The sequence below is a fragment of the Cladophialophora immunda genome, assembly GCF_000835495.1.
Source record: "Cladophialophora immunda strain CBS 83496 unplaced genomic scaffold supercont1.7, whole genome shotgun sequence".
NCBI lineage: Eukaryota > Fungi > Ascomycota > Eurotiomycetes > Chaetothyriales > Herpotrichiellaceae > Cladophialophora > Cladophialophora immunda.
Window position 1 is genome coordinate 1598553 of NW_015622547.1, and position 20709 is coordinate 1619261.

A 20709-nucleotide genomic window follows, 5' to 3' on the forward strand; every position below is an offset into this window, starting at 1 on the left:
TTGTGAATACAGAACTGACCCGACCACAGATTGTCACAAGACAGAGCAGCCCATGGGCATCTTTATATAGCAAACCATTTTCTTCGGTTCCGTCCTTGTAATTTTTTCGCGCCGACAAACTCGACTCTTCCTATGTCCGCTCAGATAGCGCCGTTTTGTCCCAGCACGAAAAGGCGGGCGTCGCCTGCCTGCGTGCTTGCTAGCCGTCGCACCTCGTGTGCCCACGTGGGAATCGTGCTGTCATGGTGGCACTCGCTTAGGAGCGCTTTGAGACCAGAGGTGTCTGGGGGGAGATGCTGGAAAGGGCAAAAGAGGGCCTCGGGCAGGGCCCTATCCGACGAGGTGTTTTTTTTTTTCATGCAATTTCATTGTCTCTCCGTGGTGTTTCCAGGACCACGGGAATCACCCGGCACAGATATGTCTTGATGTTGTTACGGACCATGATTCTGGTCGGTTTGTTGCCCTGTGTGGGTGCGCGACGATCGGCCCCAGCCCAGCGTCTACCGAGGATGATCTCTGGCGGAGCCTGGACCACGACCTCCAGGGTGTCGTCCTCGCTACTTCGTGCAAAAAGTACTCCTCCACTGTGCACCGGCCAAGGTATCTCGAGATGGCGAGATGGCGCCAGGCTATTAATGCACCCCTCCCTACTCATACAAGGCTGCGGAAAACCCATCCCATTCTGTCCTGTACTATCGCGTGTTGATTGAATGTCGAGTTCGAATTCCACATATTTATTCCAATGCCAAAGCCAATCCCGCTTTAAATCAGGAAGAGTCACACACAAGACATGCATGTGGACCTTGTCTGGACATCAACCTACATACTCAGACGGCCATAAAGGGACAAACACAGAGCAGGAGTACGGAGTACTTGGCAAGTCTCAAGGACAGGGAAAGATGGTCCGACGCAGGATAGGTGCCAAGGCCGTCAATGTGGTTAGACCGTTAGACGAGTTTGAGCCTTGAACACCAAACACCCCAAACGTGCTGGTGCAGCCTGGCGCAGCGGTGAAAGGGGTGGTGCAGCGCCGGGCCCTGTTCGAAGCAGGCCATGTCTCAGTATGAGTCTCACAGTTGGGGTAGAGTCAGTATCACACACCAGCACCAGCACCAGCGGGAGGAGTACGAGGGACCACCGCCAGCACAAGTTCCCGCCCCAGTGCCAGCAGCAAATATCAGTATCATTGGGCCCCTTGCCTCATCCTGTAGTCTGCTTTTCACAAGGTTATAATATTCGCAAGTACGGAGGAGTGCATTCTTCCAGCGTTGACAACTACCACGACGACCTTGATGCGGAGCTGACTTTTGGTGAGTTTTGAGATTCCTCACCAATTTATTACACACAACGACGTGCTACAGCTATAAGCTTAACATAGATTGAGAGCCTTAATACTGATGAATATTTCGAGCACATCATATTTTGACGCTTTCACTTTAATGCTGCGAAAACGCTAGAGAAGATGCTCTAGAAGCAGTAATTTCTCTACGCCTGACTGGGCATTTCAAGGGTATTTGTTAGCGGCCGGCTCACTTTCCTGGTCAGGTAATTCTGTCACTGGAGCCTTTGTTTACGCATTCCCCGAAGTTAATGCCACCATTGGCAAACCTACCTTGAAGATCGATTATTACGTGACATGGAAGGGCTGTAACCTAGGCCCTTTAATTCAGCATCAGACTGTACCTACCTGTCACATGTGAACGATTAATGAAACAAACACGACCAACTGCGATATCTCACCGTGCATAGGCGCGATGTTCGCTACTGTGACGAGGCCGATATTCACTAACTTCCGTCTCGAGAGTTTGAGATCTTGGGTTGCGCAGTCCACGATCTTGACCTCTCCTCGGGTGTAAGCCTCCACTCGATATGGAGGCGCTCGGTGCCATTGGCCTTGCAGCATCTGTGGTCGGCCTTCTAGCTACTGTTAGCGGCGTGTCGGGGCGATCGCGGCGCTTACGGCATGATGAGCCATCGACATCGTTTGGTATTGAGGTTTTGGATGATGGATCTGAAAACCCCGTTGCTGAGTATGGCGTCCGAGGCCTTCTGTACACGACATTAGTACTGATTTCGATATAGCATTTGCTTCGTCCACGGTCTGAATGAGGATCGAGTCTCAGCGTGGCTGTCGACCAACTCGGGGGATGAAGACCAGTTCTGGTGGCCCAAGACCCTCCAGGAAAAGATCCACGCCCGCATCCTTCTATATGGCTACAGCACTGTGGCACCAACAGCTGAATACCTCGCTCGTCGAACGCTATACCACCAGGCTGAGCACATGGTGGAAAGCCTCGCTGATGTGCGTAAAGATTGCCCGAGACGGCCGCTCATCTTTGTTGCCCACAGCCTCGGCGGGATTGTTGTCAAGAGTACCCTGATATTCTCCAGTTAGAGCCCGGAGCCAAACAGTCCCGCCCGGGCCATTGTGCTCTCGACCGCGGGTATTGTCTTTCTAGGGACGCCACACAAAGTACACGGCTACCTTAGTTCGTCGTCTGACAGTGTTCTGAAAAATATCGCCAGAGTCAGTGGCTTGAATGGAAAAATTCTGGATCATCTCAATAAGGAGAGCAGCGCACTTCAGAGTTACTTGGAACCGTTCAGTGCCCTGAGCACCGAAATTCCCATGGCAGGATTCTTTGAGTCGCGGGGTTCTGGGTCTCTCGGCCTTGTAAGTTGATCCAACACTCGGACTACTGGATCATCGCATCTAATGGCTGTAGATCGTCTCTTCTTCAATGGCCGTTCCGGGTACTGAGCACTATTTTCTGGACTCGAATCATGCCAACCTAGGGAAGTTCCAGGGCTATGACGACCACGGTTACCGCAGGGTAGCTTCTGTTATCCAAGAGATGTGTCAGAAAGCTACGTCACTAGTCGATAAGAACTGGGAGAAATACCAGCAGCGCAATGGTAACATTCCACATCACACGCAGCAACCTATGGCAGGTTTCTCTATGCTAACGAGTGCCTGCAGAGCCAAATGCATATGGGGGAAATGACGAAAGACAAGATGATTTCCGGGTTCCTCTGCGCCTACTACCTCCAGCCCCCTGGTTCATCGGCAGAGACGACGCGCTCGAATGGATTGAAAAATCTCTCTTGGGGGATTGTCCCTCTAATTGCCCCAAAAATTGCCATACAGTCAACCTTTACGGACTCGGAGGGATTGGGAAGAGTCAGATAGCGATGGCATTTGCCGACAGATTCTGCAACCGTTTCAGCGCAGTCTTCTGGATCCCCTCTCAGACGCATACCACTATCGAGCAGGAGTATCTTCAGATAGCGCGTACCTTCCAGTTACCAACCTTCGAAGCGCGAGACGGAAGCTCGGGACGCGAAATGGCGTATTGGTGCTGGAGTGGCTTAACAGAAGCCGCAACACCAACTGGCTGCTCATCTTTGACGACGTCGATCTTTCTGCTGCGCCAGATTTAAAAGAGCTGATCCCAAGCACGGCCTGCGTCCACGGCCATGTAATCCTCACCTCGAGAGCCCCATTGAAACTGCCCTTCGCAAAGATGTACCTTGTTGATCCTCTGCGTGTGGATGAATCGAGGGCGCTTTTGAAGAAATCTCTGGGCCCTTCTTATTCATATGGTTCGTATAACTATGGCTTTCATGGTTCAAATCACTTTACTGACCCATCTTAGACTCGGATTTGGATAAGATTTCAAAGGCCTTAGGTGGGCTTCCTCTCGCACTCTCAATGGCAGCCGAGGTCATGAAGAGAACGGAGATGTCACCCAGAGAGTACTTAGAAGCATACGACAAAACAAGATCCGAAATCCTCTCAGAACATTTCCCAGGGAACGAAATTATGAGCACCATTTTGGCGGAGTCCGTCGAGAAGATCCCCAAGCACGCAGCGAAGCTACTTTTCTCCATGTGCTGCGAGCTCTCTCTGAATCCGATTCCATTGTGGATCTTTGAAGGTTCGACATCTTTCAGTTCCAAAAGTGAGTCTGATACGTGCTGACACAAGTTCTCAAATCCTGTGGTTGACATTTACTCGCAGGGATTCTTCGAGAGTCCATCTCCGCACTCGAGAGCTTAAGTCTCATAGTTCGCCCGCTGCCTCTAGCCCATATACAGGTCCACAGCTTTGTACGCGAATCTGGGCGGATCATGCTCCCAACAGATCTACAAGATGACGCACGTCGTGAGTTGTGCGAGACCGCGTCATACGTCGTAGTCTCCCTCCACCAGCCTGTGGCAAGGTTCCTCGCACCTGCTAACGACGGTACTTCCAGTTTTGAGAAGGAGCTCGTTGAGCTCATTGTCGACATTCTCCGTATAATTCGGGACCTGCAGATCCCTTGGCGAAAATGGGATGTCAACCTAGAGGAGCTTGGCAGAGTTTGCCAGGCACATGGGAAGTTCTCCGAGGCCACCGAATTCTACGAACTATGCCTGGAGAGGAACAAAGGCACCGAAGCATCGATGTCGCGAGTAAAGATCAGACGAACTCTAGCGCAACGCCGTGCCAGAGAAGGTTTGGGGATTGGGCCCGATTCTAAGGAGAAGAGCCTTCGCGAGCAGTTCCAGGAGGCGGTAGAAGCGGCACACGACGAAGAGTCTCTCCAGGACCTGAAGTCGCTCAATCGCGAACAGGATGACCCCGACCAAGAGCTGGAGGTTCTTCGGATGATTATCGATGCGCAGGAGCTCCTCTTTGGGCCCATGAACCCGTCGACGCTCGAATCCATCCAAGAGCTTTCTCTCCGACTGGTCGAGCACGGCCTCTTGGAAGAGGCAGAGGCCAGACTACGTCGCGTCCTGACGTCCTACGGCATGTTGTACGGTACACACCACCCGAGCACGACTCGCGTCGAAGAGCGCTTGGCCTCCGTCTGTGCACTGCTGGGCAAGCTGGACGAAGCCGAGGCCATCTGCAAGGACGCAATTCACGATTATGAGATGCGCCTTGGTCGAGACCATGCTTCTACACAAAAGTGCCTGGCGCAACTAGCATTCACGTATTATCTCCAAGAGCATTACGAGGATGCAGAGCCGCTGTTTGTTCACGCCATCGACACCCTTTCCAGGACGGCAGGACCTCATCACCCCGACGTCCTGCGGGTCCAGCACAACTACGCCCTCAATCTGAGGAAATTGGGAAGGGCCCGCGAGAGCGAACAGTTGCTGGAGGATGTATTGAGTCGCATGGAGTCGCAGCCAGAGAGACACTCCATGAGCGTGAGGCGGAGAACGGCAATGTAGCTGTTCCGGGAGATCAAGGAAGATTCGACTGTGCCTTCCGATCTTGTCTCCTGCTGTTCCTCCAGATACAATTGCTGCCGGATATCTGGCGGCACGTCATCATGATCGGCAAGGACAACCCCCATTGGCGACATGTTCGATCAGACTTCGGAAGTGCGGCGCCCTCAGCCTGTAATGCTTCTTCCCGTCTGGGTCGATCCAGCAATGTGGACCGATCACACGAGCCCGGACAGCGGAAGATTGTGTACAACTCTCTGCCATACTGCAGGCTGACCCGAAGCCGCTTCTTCGGCATTGAGATGCCTTTCTCGTTACGCAAGCATAATCCCCGTTGCCGATGTCGAGCCCCTCTTCTCGCCTCTCCGTGGTGCAGATCTGGTGGCTAGTCTAGAGGCTTCCAGATAAGTTGAACGAGAGGTTCAAGCGGACTTTCTTGCTCTTTTGGAAGTATTGACCACGCGAGCGCAATTGTTTTTCGGTGACAGTCCAGTCGATATCGGTCTGGTTGTATCTTTTGGCAAGGTCTCGTTGTGAACGTTCAGTGACCGAAACGTCCACATTCGTATCGTCGGACCGTACAGCTCGATTTCTCGGGAACTTGTTCTGTATCAGCTCTTCCAGTTGGGGCTTGCAAGACCAGCCGCCAATACCAGCTTGGGGCCAGTAATAACACTTCAGGCTCTGTATCTTTTGAGATGGCTTTCCCGTTCCAAGGTCACCTTGCCACTCGATCGAGTAACGGAGACAGTCAGGCAAGTCGCTGTCATATGTTTGATGGATCCCTTTTCGCCTCTTGTAAAAATGTAAACAGTAACTGCCTGTCCCGATGGGTAATCGTGATTTTGGCCTGTAGGGGCTGGCGTGCCCAGGGTCAGCCCACCTCAATCTAACGTCTTCGACGCAGCCGTAGCATAATGGAAAATAGTGCTCGCATCTACGCTCATTATCCTAAAGTTGATGGTGATAACGCGAATTACTGGAGCACAACAATCAAGGGGCTGAAAGGAGATGCTGCAATTGCAAGATTGTTCAGGTAGAGCTGAGAAAAAACTTAAGCGTGGCACCGCTTTTCGAACGCATTTTCTCTATGTTAAGTACAATTGAGATACGATTGCAAGCCTGGTGAGGTGGTCACCAGGTGCATATCCCCACTGTCTCGGGGAACACTGAGAAACTCCCCGATCCTGGATCCAGACGAGTGGGAAATCATTCTCGTGTCTTCTTCGGGAATGGTCTGGACTACACTACCTTCATTGTGTTGTCTAAGGTCTCACCCCTATCTTGTTTGATCGTTATTTTGCTTGTAATTCGCTGCTTCCCTGCTTCTAGAATTGTTTGATTGATAGGTTCAAGCTGTTCGCTGTCCCTGATTTATATACTCTGGAGGGTTCAACAGGTCATAGCTTTACCAGACCTTTAAATTGTTTTTTAATTTCTGAGCCACAGCAAGTAATCCGTCCATCACCGAGATCTCTCCTTAGGAGATGTTCTACCGGACGAGACTCTTGATATCGATTGCCAGACATTTAAGCCGAGCTCAGGCACAGTGATGGCACAGTCGTCCTCGACGACTTGGGGGGAGGGAGTTCGATACAGACTATACGCAACGAGATTGAGATCAAATGGACACCCAAAAAGATCATTTTGCCTCTGAGTCCAGTATATTTCATGATTTTCGTCATGTCTGGTGAAGGGTCCTTCCATGATCTCATGTCTCCGTCTTATAAAGGTGACGAAGAATATGACAAAGAGATGTATCGTCGTTTATTTGAGAATGAATATCCTAAATTCGACATTCTTGTGCTACCCGTGTCCAACAGTGCTGTCAGGGAGTGTATGCTTGTATTGAGCACATATTGATCGACTTGAGAATGCTAAAGACAAGTGGCAGGCAAGATACAATCGTAACCTCTTCACTATCTTCTTAACCACGATGCATCACCTTAGTAGAAGTTCTAAGGCATCGAACTTAAACTAGGCCGACGCCTTCTCAATCTGTGCGAGCTCGATACCTTCAGGCTTGTTCGTCCTTTCCGCAACCTGTCGCACGATTTCCGCGGACTCCTCCTTCGCACGAAGAGCAGCTTCTGTGAAAGTGATCTTCTTTCCGGAGTCGTAATAAATCTCAAACATTCGATCGATTTCCTCCAAGCTGAGCTTCGCAGTCTCCACATAGAAGTACCAGATGAATGGCACGAAAGAGATGTTGAGGACGGCGAAGATAATGAAGAAGCGCCAGCCAATGTTGGCAAGACCTGCTCTGCACTTAGCTTGGATCCCATTCCAGAGATGGGGTACTTACTGTCTGGCGTTATCAAGACTATGATGTAGACGAAAAGCCAATTCGTCACCATGGCAATAGCGGTGCCCGTATTCCTCATCATCTGAGAATTGATTTCGCTTGGGTACATGTAGGGAATGGACACGAACATCAGGCCCTAGGAGTGTCAGCTGAATTCAGCAAATATGCATCACGGACTTGACTTACGTAGGGAATGTAGTACATAAACAAGAACAGGACAGCAACCGCATTCCAGCCTTTCGTGTTCTGGCTGAGACCAGCCGCGACGAAAATGTAACAGAGGCCCATTCCAGTCGCCCCAATCAACATAAGCTTGACTCTGCCAAATCTGTCGATAAGAAGAGCACCAAGGGCACCCCAAAGGACCAAAGTCATCGAAGCAACCGCAGCAAGAACCAAAGCCATTCTGTCGCTGAAGCCAAATGCACGCATCAGAACGACTGGAAGGTAGGACGCGGACACGTTGATGCCGCCCATCTGCTGCATGACAAAGCATCCACCCCCGAGGCATATTCGGTAAAAATTCTGTTGTTTTCCATTGGTGAAAACTTCTTTCCAGCGAGTCCCTGAGAGCTCTCGTTCGCGCTGAAGCTGTTCCAAGATAAGAGCCATAGCCTCGGAAACCTCCAAGGACTCCGGCGGCGCAGCAGCGAGACGGGCAATGACAGCCCGGGCTTCGTCATTGCGGTCCTTGAGACAAAGCCATCTCGGCGACTCCGGCATCAAGAATGTCAACACAATACTGGTGAGGGCGAAGAAGTTCTGGAATGCAATGGGAAACCGCCAGCTGACACTGGTCGCGTCGGCAAAGGACAACCCGTAGTTCATCCAGCTGACAACGACCACGCCCGAAAGGACCAAGGTGAGCTGAAGGACGATCATTTTCCCTCGGTGTTTGGCCTTGCTAGTTTCGCTTTGCCACATGGGGATAGCCGTGGTGTTCATCCCAGTGCCCATGCCAGCAATGACACGGCCAGGGAATAGTTGACCCAAGGAGTACGAGGACGCCTGGATGGTGCCTCCGATGACCACCAGGGTGCATGCGAGCATGATGGCTCTTCTTCGACCAAATGTGTCACCCACAAAGATGGAGAAGAATGCTCCCACAATGCAGCCGAGATAGTAGGTAGACACAATTTGGCCCTGAATTGTGGGATTCGGATTGTTGAACGTCTCGACGAACCGCGGATTGGAGAGGAGTCCGCCCATGAGACCTTGATCGTAACCGAAAAGGAGGAAGGCGAAGCCACAGGCCAGTGAGATACAAGCACTCAGCCCACGACCTTGGAGGTTCTGGAGCATGTTGGCCGAAGTTGAAGATCGCACTTGGGTACTCTAATTGAGAGAAGACCTTGATCGGGTAGACGCACTGGAGAGGCTGGGCAAAGCAAGACTCTTGTACTCGTTGCGCCTTGCGCCTTCAGTTGCCTTAAAGCCCTTTGCCGCAAGGCATACCCACGACGCATACCCCAGGATGCATACCCCAGTTATCCCCAGATCCCAAATGTTGGCCACATGCACGCTCGGATAGGTGGTCGGCTGCTGTGAAAATTTTATTTTGTGGATCAATCGGAGACCAGACAGGCTGTATCCGGGTATATGTGGATGTCAACACTTTCGGCCGGATATACCACACTTGAAAGCCTACCATAGACGACCCTGGATTAAGGCCAAAATTATCATTCCCCGATTTTACTGGCGTGCCGATATCATCACTGGAGGTCTAATCGGTTGGAGATTCAAAGTTCCCCAACATACTGTCTATGAGGTTCTGCTGGTCGACAAGGAAGGCAATACTTGGAGAGGATACTATTGCTGGAGAGGATACTATTGCTGGAGAGGATACTATTGCTGGAGAGGATACTATTGCTGGAGAGGATACTATTGCTGCGCGAACAGAAACCGGTTGTCTCCGTCACGACCTATGCCAGGAGCCTCCATCCTGCCTTGAGCATGTCTGGGTCACTCTCTACATGCGCCTTGACTTTACGTACAATTCCGTCCATGTCCAGCCCGAAGCGTGCCATATTCGCTGGGCCGCTCCCACTGTAACCAAACGAGCTCATTGCCACCGATGCCGTGCAGTAACGTGCCCAAGTAGTGGACACATATGCCTCTACAGAAATGATATGCCTGCAAGCCGACAGTACAGAGACCTTGTATGATTCATCCTGTTGCTCGAACAAATCAATACTAGGCATGCTCACAACTCTGGTTGGTATGTTGCTGGCGGAGAGCTTGGCCGCAGCCGCAACAGCATGTGGCAGATCCGACCCACAAGACACGAGTGTTACGAGGGCCTCTGCTTTCTCAACGACAACATACCCACCCTGCGCAACCTTGAATCGATCCGTAGAGGGCACCACTGCGGGCGCTGGATCTCTTGCGAGCGACAGCATCACAGACCGGTTTTTTACCGAGAGTGCCACAAGCCATGCTCCGATGACTTCTTCAGCATCGGCAGGCCGAAGGTAAAGTAGGTTTGGCATGGCTCGAAACAGTGAATCCAACTCAACGGGTTGGTGAGTTGGCCCATTTTGTCCTTCAGCGATCGAGTCGTGCGTGGCGATATGGATGACCTTTAATCCACTGAGGGCGCCCATCCTCACACCTGGCGCTGCGTACAAGTAGAACATGAAGAAAGTGGCCGTAATTGGGACTATTGTCTGGTGGCAATACGCTGCGAGCCCGTTCGAGATGGCTGCCATTGCATGTTCGCGAATGCCATATCTGATAACCCTGCCTTGTCGATTGACACTGTCAAATATGCGGTGTGACTGGTCGCCAAGTTGATTTGAATTCCACAGATCTGCTCCCCCAGCCATGAGACTAGGCACACGGTCGAGAAGCGTGTTGAAGACTTGTCCATTGAATGTTCTCGTGGCTTGGACAGTCGCCGGAACTTGCATCGATGTCAAAAGGTGCTCGAATTCAAGCTCTCCTCGCATCCGCTTCGCCAATTGCTCCCCGAGCTCTGGAAATGTTTGGCAATATTTCTCGAACTTGTTCTTCCACGCTCTTTCTATTGATGCGCCATTAGATGAGCACCAACTGAAATATGCCTTGCATTTTTTCGAGACAGTGTGGCTTGGTGTGTTCGAGCTCTCGGCAAAGAGTGCCGCATCATCGTCGGTATAAGTTCCATGGTGAGATTTGAAGGTCCCCGCCGTCGATGTCCCAAAGCCGATAGTCGTCCGAATATTGATGAATGTCGGCTTGCTATCGGGACTAGGTGCCCGAGCCAGTTGGAGGGCGGCGACAATGTCGTCCACAGCGCTGTCACCGCCGAAGACGTCAATAACTTGCCATCCTAACGCGCGCATTTTGGCATTGGTGTCTTCAGATACTATCCACTCAAGAGGTCCGTCACATGTGACAGCGTTGTTGTCGTAGCATAGGATGAGGTTGTCGAGTTTCAGATGTCCAGCGATGGCCATTGCTTCCTGCGCTACACCTTCTTGAAGACAACCGTCGCCAGTGGTACAGAAAATGCGCGACGTGATGATGTCGTAGCCTTCTCTGTTGTACGTAGCAGCGAGCTGCTTCGATGCTATGGCCAACCCGACGGCATTTGCGATCCCCTGGCCTAGTGGCCCTGTGGTAACTTCGACGCCAGGGACCTCGATTTCTGGATGACCGTGACATAGAGTCTCCTTCCATGTCCCTGTCTCAGGGTCGACGGTCTTTGGGCTCGCGTACATTTTCAATTCTTCCAGTGTCATGCCAACATATCCAGTAACGTGAAGCATTACGTATAGAAGGATTGCGGCGTGCCCATTAGAAAGCACAAATCTGTCGCGGTCAAACCATTCTGGACTCTGAGGACTATATCGCATCGTGTGTCGCCACAGCGCAACGGCCAAGGGTGCCATAGAAATAGCCGATCCTCCATGACCACCACCATTCTGTCTGCAGCAATCGAGCACCAACTTGCGGATCTCACGGACAGCATGCTGGTCGTCGTCATGAACTCGCCCCGACTCGGCCTGAAAGGGGATTGCGTGGGCGCTGACTCCGTTAACCATCGACGAGACACTCATTTTTGCATTTGGTCTACCGAGCGAGATGGCCGTAGGCTCCTTGATGGATTTATTGTTATACCTGACGTGTCATCATCGTTGACATTCTGAAGCTACCTCCCCACAAACTCCAAGCCATAAACACCTTCCCGCCGGATATCGCTAACCAAGTCGATCCAACCGAGGATTCGACCTATCCGAACACCGTGGAGTGTTGCATATACCCACGACCTTGATAGCCGGCCATGTCGGCAGTCCGTGTTTCTAGACGCCTACACATAGATCAAGCCAGCTTGCCTCATGTGTTTTGCCACTATGGCTTTGAAATCTCCGATTCTGTAGTTGATGGAATAGGAGACGTTGGAGTAGTGACAGCTATCGGCAACACAACAGCATATAGGCAGTATGATCCGCATCATCTGGCAAACGCGCTCGTTACACAGGGCCTAGGTGACTTAGACTTTATATTTAGATCCTGCTCAAGATCGTATAAACCGAACATTGGCATCGAATCTCTTTACCTATACCCATTCGCGTCGAAAATGGCTAACCCCGAACCACGATTGATCATCATTGGAGGCGGCGTGGCTGCAATTGCACTCGGAGTGAAATTGAAGACTCAGTTGGGCTTCAAAAACTTCATCGCCTATGAGAAAGAAGCTGGAATTGGCGGCGTCTGGCGCACGAACACGTATCCTGGAGTCGGCTGCGATGTGGACTCACACCTATACTCCTTCTCCTTCAACCTCAATCCCAACTGGTCCCGACGATTCGCCGATCAACGGGAGATTCTTCAGTATATGGAGGACACTGTGGACAAGTTCGACATTCGCGACCACTTCGTTTTGAACACCAAAGTTGTCGAAGCAGCGTGGATAGAAGAAGAGGCGGTATGGGAAGTTCAGCTCGTCGATCTCGAAACAGGATATCAATACACGAAAAAGGCAGAATTTCTGGTCTCTGGCTGCGGCGTCCAGTCATATCCCAAACCCTGCGATATTCCTGGGTATGAGAAATTCAAAGGCGCCATTTGGCACTCCGCCAGATGGAATCACGACTATAACCTGAAGGGCCGGCGAGTGGCCGTGATTGGGAACGGCTGCTCGGCCGCGCAATTGGTGCCATACGTGGTTAACGACGCCGCTTTTGTCTACCAGTTTCAACGATCTCCTCAATGGATCAACGAGAGACCCAACAAAGAGTTCTCAGCGTTTCAAAAGCTGTGTTTCAAGTATTTGCCTTTATGGCAACGGCTCTATCGGTTCTATCTCTGGAAGACAACTGATGCCTTGCACGAACTCTACACTTCGGACACTGAACACGCCGTGGCAGCTCGTGAAGCTGCAACGCGAGAGACTATCGCGTACATGAAGAAAATGGCGCCGGCCAAATACCACAAAATCCTTATTCCAGATTTCCCACTCGGGTGTAAGCGTCGCGTTTTCAACCCTGGGTGGCTTGAATGCTTACATAGCCCTAATCTTGAACTCACCACGGAGAGAATCATTGAGATCACTGAGACCGGACTCCGAACGAGTGAGAGGACAATTGACGTTGATGCTATCGTATTATCGACGGGATACAATATGCAAGAATTCCTGTCCCCAATCAAGCTGACGGGACGCAACGGCAAGACACTATCAGAACACTGGAAGGAAACCCGCGGTGCTCAGGCTTATAAGGGCACGTTCGTCAGTGGATTTCCCAACTTTGGAATCGTCTTTGGGCCGAATGCCTTCCCGGCACATAACTCGGTTATCTATACAGACGAAGTCCAGGCAGAATTCATCATCAAGACCGTGATTCAGCCGGTGCTCGCCGGGCACTTCAAAGTTATAGACATCAAGGATTCCGCTGAGACGCTGGACGCGAACCACGTCCAGAGGAAATTGCAGACGATGGTATGGAGTGGCAATTGTGTAAATTGGAATCGTGATGGTCGAGGCAGAAACACGACAAATTATTTTGACACTACGTGGATGTTCTGGTACCGCTTGTACTGGCCCGTCTGGAAGGATTATACCATCTCCGGCGGCAAAGGTACCCATCCAGTCCATCCGCTGTGGAAGCTGGCCGCAAGCGTGCTTGGTGTTGGTTGTCTGGCAGAGGTGGCCTGGCACTTCTCTCCTGCTCTGGCGCAGTCCCTATCGACACTCCACAAACTGGGTTTCTAGGTAGTAGTTGTGACTCGTAGCTGCAAAATTCACGAACTTCATAGTTGAAACACGTTGCATTGAGCGGCTTGAATCTGAGACTACCTTGGGGCTTTGACTCTGCCTTTGCATCGCTCTGCGGCTTCGGTCATCCTTTGCCTGGAGTGAGATGGCCGGAGCTTCGGGTATAGACTAAAGAGTTGTCCGGCCGGGTACTCTCCAACTCTTGGGTAACCTCATGATGAATGCTGCGGAATGTCCAGCTCGATTGGCAACCCCATCCACTTGTTAGGAGCGGGGCTAGCCTCGGGAACACAAGGATTTAAGAGTGCAGTGTGTCCCACGACCAGTCCTGGACCTCTACTATTAACCCCAACGGCACGATTTCTCAGAAGTGGCCACGATGAGTTCCGGACACAGGCACCAGGCCATGGTGCTTTATGGCGCACAGGACCTTCGACTGGAGACGGTCGACACTCCCACGCCAGGCGCAAATGAGGTGCAGATTCGACCACGAGCCACAGGAATTTGCGGGTCGGATATTCACTACTATGAGCATGGCCGGAACGGGAACTACGTCGTCCGAAATCCGTTGGTCCTCGGACATGAGGCTGCTGGCGAGGTGGTTGCCGTGGGCAAAGACGTGAGCTCTATCACAGTCGGGGATCGAGTGGCCATTGAACCACAGCGACCTTGTGGCGGCTGTAAGCAGTGCAAGGAAGGGATATACAATCTGTGTCCCAACCTCAGGTTTACCGGTTCGGCGACCGCGGATCCGCCTGTCCAAGGATCTCTTCAGCAGGTCTACAATCACCCAGCAAGTTTTGTACATCGGCTACCTGAGAGTCTCACATTCACAGAAGGAGCTTTGGTCGAACCCCTCTCAGTTGCTATGCACGCAGTACGCCGTTCTGGACTTCGAGCCGGGCAGTCCGTGGTAATCTTAGGAGCTGGTGCGATCGGGCTCCTTTGCGCCAGTGTAGCACGGCTCTCTGGTGCGTCGAGAATTTGTATGGTGGACATCGACCAATCTCGGCTCGACTATGCAAAGACTCACGAGCTTGCCGACCACGTCGGGCTGATGCCGCGGGGTCAATGGCAGGACCTCTCCAAGGCAGAGACATTTGCACGCACGGCCCAGGATATACTCAGTCAACCCGGGTTTGAATTAGCGGATAGGGTTTTCGAGTGCACCGGGGTCGAAACATGCGTCAATGTGGGCATCCATTGCACAGCACCGGGCGGCAAGGTGGTCTTGGTCGGAATGGGAAGCCCGTTGCAATCGATTGATGTGGGAGCGGCCGCAAAACGGGAAGTGGACTTGTTGGGGCTCTGGCGATATGCGAATACCTTTGAAACCGCTATCGCTCTCCTGGCTTCTGGTCGCCTGAACGTAAAGTCACTGGCAACACACCGCTTTGAACTTACCAAGGCGGCCGAAGCATTTGAAGTCGTGCTACAGAAGCCCGAAGGGCTTATCAAGTGCGTCATCACATCAGATTAAACCAGACAGGTCGAAGAACAAACCAAAATTCTACTTGCTCAATGGACGGCAGGCTGGCCTCAGAATCATACCATCGACTAGTACGACGGACCTTTACTTGGCTTCCGAGGCCAAACTTCTCGTAAATTGAAGTCAATTTTGGATCAATTCGCAACCTAGAGCACGGCTGAGTAGTGAGTAGTCGAGAAAGCAGATTCTGAATTGGGGATCCGGCTATATGAACGCGAGGGGTGGATTGGCCCCGTGCCGGCTATTTGCACCATATATCCGGCCACTTTTGCCACCAAGGGCCCTGCGAATGAAGTTTGTGGCCAGGGTCTCATTTGAGATGATGCCGTGATGGATGGCCTGAACACTAGTCAGAATAACAGAGTCTCAGTGGAGTCATGTTGAGCAGGGTAGTTTAACGTGTAGTAGTAGCGAATGTACAGGGCGCGCTCCTAAGCAAGGGGTTATTGCATTCAGTATGCCTTGCGCCGCACCCACACCGGGCCAGGTCCCTCTCCAGGGGCTGGGGTAGGGTGCAGCACCCCGCAATCTGGCGGACCAAGGACTTCAGGGAGATAACTCGTATTATGTCGTAGTGCCCAGGGGCTTTCCCGGCCGCTGTCGTCCAATTGACGCCGCGCTCTGGTCGAGTCCAAGGACAAACTTGGCATCTGAATTTTTCGCTGCCTTTCATCCTTGGATTGATGCTCTTAAGAGCTACCTATCAGTTGCAAAGATATGGCCGCCGGCGAAGGCGTGCGTTGCCGCGCAGCGCGTGCTTGCAAGAGGTGTCATGTTAAGAGAATCAAGTGCGACGCCATTGAGGGCGGCATGCCCTGCACCGGATGTCAACAGGCCGAGAATAGTGAATGCAGCTTGATGCCATCGAACAGAGGTACCTACATTCGAGCAGCATCCCGACGGGCGAGGCATCAACAAGCGGAAAGGGTGCGTTCTTCCATTCTTCGCAGTACGGCTGTGCCTCGCGATACAGATTACCAACGATTTGTCGCGGCCGAAGCAACGACCGAAGAACAGTATGCAGACCACCAACCTTCACGGAATCCCGACCCAATGGCAGGGACTATGGTATCGAGAGGAATCAATCGTGGTGGCAGAGGTCTCAACTCTGTCGCATCGCCACTGGACCGCCGTGCCACCTCACCCGCATCTGGTGCCGATGACACCAACTCTCCAGTATTGGACCTCGCGACGACAGGTCCGGAGTCATCTCATCGGGAACCTTCCTGGACTACGATGTTTGACGGGCTCTTTGACAATCTTTCGCATAACCAGAAGGCCGCTCTCGACAAATGCTCCATCACCTATCTAGGCGAGTCATTTCCATTGGGCATGGTTCTTGAAGAGGTGAATGAAGGCGGAAGAACGCGCCTCCATCATCCCGGACCACCTGTTTCCGAGCCCTCGGTGGTAGAAGAGCCATCGGGGCAGCGACATCCCTCGCATATGCAGCCAGAAGATATCGCGTACCTCAAAGCAAAGGGTGCATTCACATTCCCTGATGCTGACAAGCTCGATGCATTGGTAACGACGTACTTGGGACGAGTGTATCCTCTGTATCCAATAGTCAATCGACAAGAATTTATTCGACAGTATGAGGCCGATGAGGTCCCGGCCATGCTATTGCATGCTGTCTGCTCAATAGCTGCGACATTTTGCGACCTCGCCCTCATCCACCGTGCCGGATTTAGTTCGCGGCTTGACGCGAGGTTAGCATCCTACCGCAAAGCCAAAGCGCTTTTTGAAGTTGGGTACGAGACCGACAAGATTGTGCAGCTGCAGAGTGCTGTCTACATGACATTTTGGGGCGGAGGGCCGACCAACCATTGGAACTATTTCAGCTGGATCGGCACGGCCGTGACGATCGCAGAGTCTCTTGGGATTCATCGGTCGATGGCCAATGCTGATATGGATGTTTCTGACAGGAGTCTATTGAAGAGGCTATGGTGGACTCTCGTCAACAGGGACGCTCACTGTCAAAGCCTGGTTGGGCGCCCGTTTCGAATCAACCAAGAACAGGTGGACATAGAGCCCTTGGTGCCGGAGGATTTTGAGGAAGATATGCGGAGTCCCGAGTTCAAATCGCATCCATTACGAACCGCGTTCGCTCTCTACCAGATCCACATGTCACGATTATCGCTCATCCTCAAAGATATTGTGAACGCTCGATTTAGACCCGGTAGACTGCAGTCGAGAGCTGCCGTTCTGTACGACAAGTTGCTGCGCTGGCGCCATGAGTTGCCTGGGGAGCTTCAGTGGGTGGATGGTGATGCAAACCTAGACGTCTTTGTGTTATGCCTCTGCACATCTTACAACCACCATTTGATACTCCTCCACCAAGACCAACCGCCCATGGGTGGTTTGGCGTCTACTACCCAGGAAAATTCCTTATTGAAAAGGTCAATTCCTTCGCCCGGGATCGCAGCCAGGAATATTACTTGCCTCGTGTACACGATATACGCCAAGTCGAACCCTCTTTGTATCCCACATGAAACATTCCAAGGCGTGTTCCTGGCGGAGGCAGTAATGTTTACACAGATGAAGGCTTCTGACCTGATGACCGCGCAGCATGGAAGAGCGGCGTTGTCCGCTTGTCAGATGCTGTGGCATGCAGTCTTGGAAACTTGGGACGCTTCACCTTGGATCCTGCGTCTGTTCGACCATCTGGTCGGGCGTCTCGGCCTTCCAAGCGACAGGCAGAACGACCCTAGCTGGGTAGCGACGGGTGAGTCTTCCACAGATGCTCTGCACGCCGACGAGTTTGTGGATGACTTCGGGGATACTCTCCCAACCCTGTCCACTTTTCTTGACATGACGCAAGACGGAGGCGCGTTGTCGAATTTTGTAGATTTTCCCATCTTTTCAGGTTCTTTAGGCTTGACGGATCCAAGTCTAGGAATGCAATAGCAGAGCATTTCAGGTGGTGGGAGACGCACATAGACGACTTCTAGTATGATTGTGGGTAGTAAGCGTACAGTCGACATAAAGCAGTCTACTCATCTCGCTTCTAACAAGATCATCTCGCAACAGAATAGTTGCCTATAAGTTCAAATACAAAGTTCACCACAATGAACTTTAGAGGAGCCGGCTATACCCCAACGAAATCACAAGCCCAGAGGTTTCCCGACCTTTGCTATTCGAAGGAAAATGTGAAACCCCCTTCTGCTGGGCCATCGGGATTACCATAAGCTCCCCCAAGTAGGCTGTCTAAGAGGGGGTCTCTACCGGCTATGTTCGTCTACATACAAGCGAGCTTTCCGTTCCGTCAGCTCTGCAGGATACAGCATCAAGCGCTACGATGATTTTATAGTGAACAGATTGTGTCTCTCACGTACAAACCACACTTGCGATGGACTTGGAACATTCATATATTTTCCCAAAATTTGGTGAATTGCCGCTGGTTCCCAACACCCCGCAAGGCTGTCTCTGGGGCTTTTACGATCGACATGGGAAAAAGGATGAAGTAGGGGGTAAGCCATATTTCACAAACCTAAGTATGACATCAATTGACCATCCCAAAGCCATTAACCTCCTCACTGCCTCCGTGGTAAGAGAGGCCAGCAAGGAAATTCAGACAGGACATCATGTCCAACTTGACTGGCCGCTACATAATCAAGAGTTCCCCGGGTACAATCGCAAACCCTTTGAGCACAAGATCATCGACCACAAGCCCCTGGGCATATGTGGCTTTGATGACGAAATCCACATGAATACACAGAGCGGCTCGCAGTGGGACGGACTGAAACATGTAAGTCACAGGTGGCATTTTCCACGACGAGATTGTCGATTCACCGCGACTCACTCCCTTCTCTAGGACGGCTACGGCAATGGCCGCAATGTGTTCTACAACGGCCTGACTTATCAGGAGGCGAGCCGATCTACCACGAACGGAACACATAGTGAGTTCCATCCGAACACGAGACACGCATGTTTTGGCAGAATAAAACTAAACCTCGGGTCTAGACTGGTGCGAGAGGGGCGGCATTGTCGGTCGAGGCATCTTGGTGGATATGGTAGCTTCTTTTTTTCACTCTTCACTCGGTGTTCTGAGGAGATGATTAACCCACTGACAAAAAATCAGGTCAGATTTTACGAGAGGAGAGATGGGCAAGCCCCGGATCCGTGGACGCGGTATGAGATCCCACTGGATGACCTCCAGACCGCCCTCAAGGATCAAGGCACGGTGCCTAGGCAGGGGGACATCTTCATGATTCGTTCAGGCTACGTTAAGCGTCACAATGAAGCGAGTTCCAAAGAGCGGGAAGCCTGCACGTTCGGTATAGGTAAACCGGCCATCGGGGTAGCCGCGGACGAGGAAACTGTTCGGTGGATGTACGACCAGCACTTTGCGGCCCATGTTGGCGATACAGTGGCATTTGAAGCATGGCCGCCTTCTCCGGCCAGGGACTACAGCTTCCACAACTGGTCGCTTGTCTGGTGGGGGACACCACTGGGAGAGCTCTGGGACTTGGAAAGTTTGGCAGTAGCTTGCGAACGGCATGGCCGGTGGTCGTTCTTCTTCACCAGTGCTCCTCTGCACGTCAAGGGCGGAGTGGCGAGTCCCCCATGCGCGATTGCTATATTCTGACGGTCCATACGGGCCTCGAGAGGCCCTGAGAAGACGCCAAACCCAGATGGGATGTTGGAGAAAATGCCATATAGCCGGTACCGACCACCCTTTGGTTGACGCATGGAAGATGAGCCGACTCCTGTAGTACAACCCGGTTTCTCGACCAAGTGAGTAGCGGATATAAAATCTACAGCAACATATAGTTCAGGTAGTAGCTTTCAAAAGTCGTGTCACGTCCAACATCATTGTACGAATTGCCAGCCGCAACACAAATACGCATCTGACAGCTACCAAACGTGCTCCGATCGCCATTCGACTCAAAAGAAGTACTCACAGGACTACGAAAGGAACCACAGAGAAGATTCTTGTATTGGTTGATGAGAGCTACAGGCGATTTACAGTGGCCAATAGGTCTTTCAACTTCCATCCCAGTAGCGACCAACATGTAGTGCTCCAGTGACCAGCATCTCAGAGCCGCTCATGTAAGAGCTCGCCTCGCTCAAAAGGTATACAGCGGCGCCCTTGAGTTCGCTTCTATCTCCCATGCGATGGGCAGGAGGCTCTGTCACAGCAACCTCAGCAACCTTCGGATGAAGCTTGCCATAATTGACGAGGGTGTCAGTGTTGATATATCTATATGCGTATGTGTTAACAGGTTAATTGGTACGAAGACAGTTTGCCAATAGGCAATGGCGTTTCGAGAGCTGGCAGCAAGATGTCATGTACGCACCCTGGCGAAATACAATTGACGCGGATCCCGTCTTTGGAGAGCTCAACAGCCAACTGACTCTTCAGAGACACGACCGCTCCCTTGCTAGAACAGTAGTCGCTCGTGAACTGGTGATTGCTGGACTGGTGTGCCGCCACAGATGCAATCATCACAATGGAGCCAGCACCCGAAGCATTAGGTTTTCGAGGTTGTCGAA

General features: G+C 51.9%; 3 protein-coding genes across 3 annotated transcripts; 2 read left to right on the forward strand and 1 right to left on the reverse strand.

Moving 5' to 3' along the window:
• Window positions 1–1869: 1869 nt before the first annotated feature.
• On the forward strand, window positions 1870–5594 carry PV07_11315 (uncharacterized protein; the record flags this gene model as incomplete). Its single annotated transcript, XM_016398743.1, has 8 exons — window positions 1870–2030; window positions 2083–2302; window positions 2396–2674; window positions 2727–2916; window positions 2981–3115; window positions 3187–3603; window positions 3657–3962; window positions 4022–5594. The coding sequence occupies 8 exons, from the start codon at window positions 1870–1872 to the stop codon at window positions 5224–5226; spliced, it is 2913 nt and encodes a 970-aa protein (XP_016243305.1). The 3' UTR covers window positions 5227–5594.
• A 1606-nt stretch (window positions 5595–7200) lies between these two features.
• Window positions 7201–8830, reverse strand: PV07_11316 (uncharacterized protein; the record flags this gene model as incomplete). The annotated part of the gene is made up of 3 exons (XM_016398744.1): window positions 7201–7481; window positions 7529–7664; window positions 7715–8830. 3 exons carry the CDS (start codon window positions 8828–8830, stop codon window positions 7201–7203), a joined length of 1533 nt encoding a protein of 510 aa, XP_016243306.1.
• Window positions 8831–15930: 7100 nt separating this feature from the next.
• Window positions 15931–19801, forward strand: PV07_11317 (uncharacterized protein; the record flags this gene model as incomplete). The annotated part of the gene is made up of 5 exons (XM_016398745.1): window positions 15931–17938; window positions 18735–18961; window positions 19028–19112; window positions 19177–19226; window positions 19295–19801. 5 exons carry the CDS (start codon window positions 15931–15933, stop codon window positions 19799–19801), a joined length of 2877 nt encoding a protein of 958 aa, XP_016243307.1.
• Between the last annotated feature and the right edge of the window lie 908 nt (window positions 19802–20709).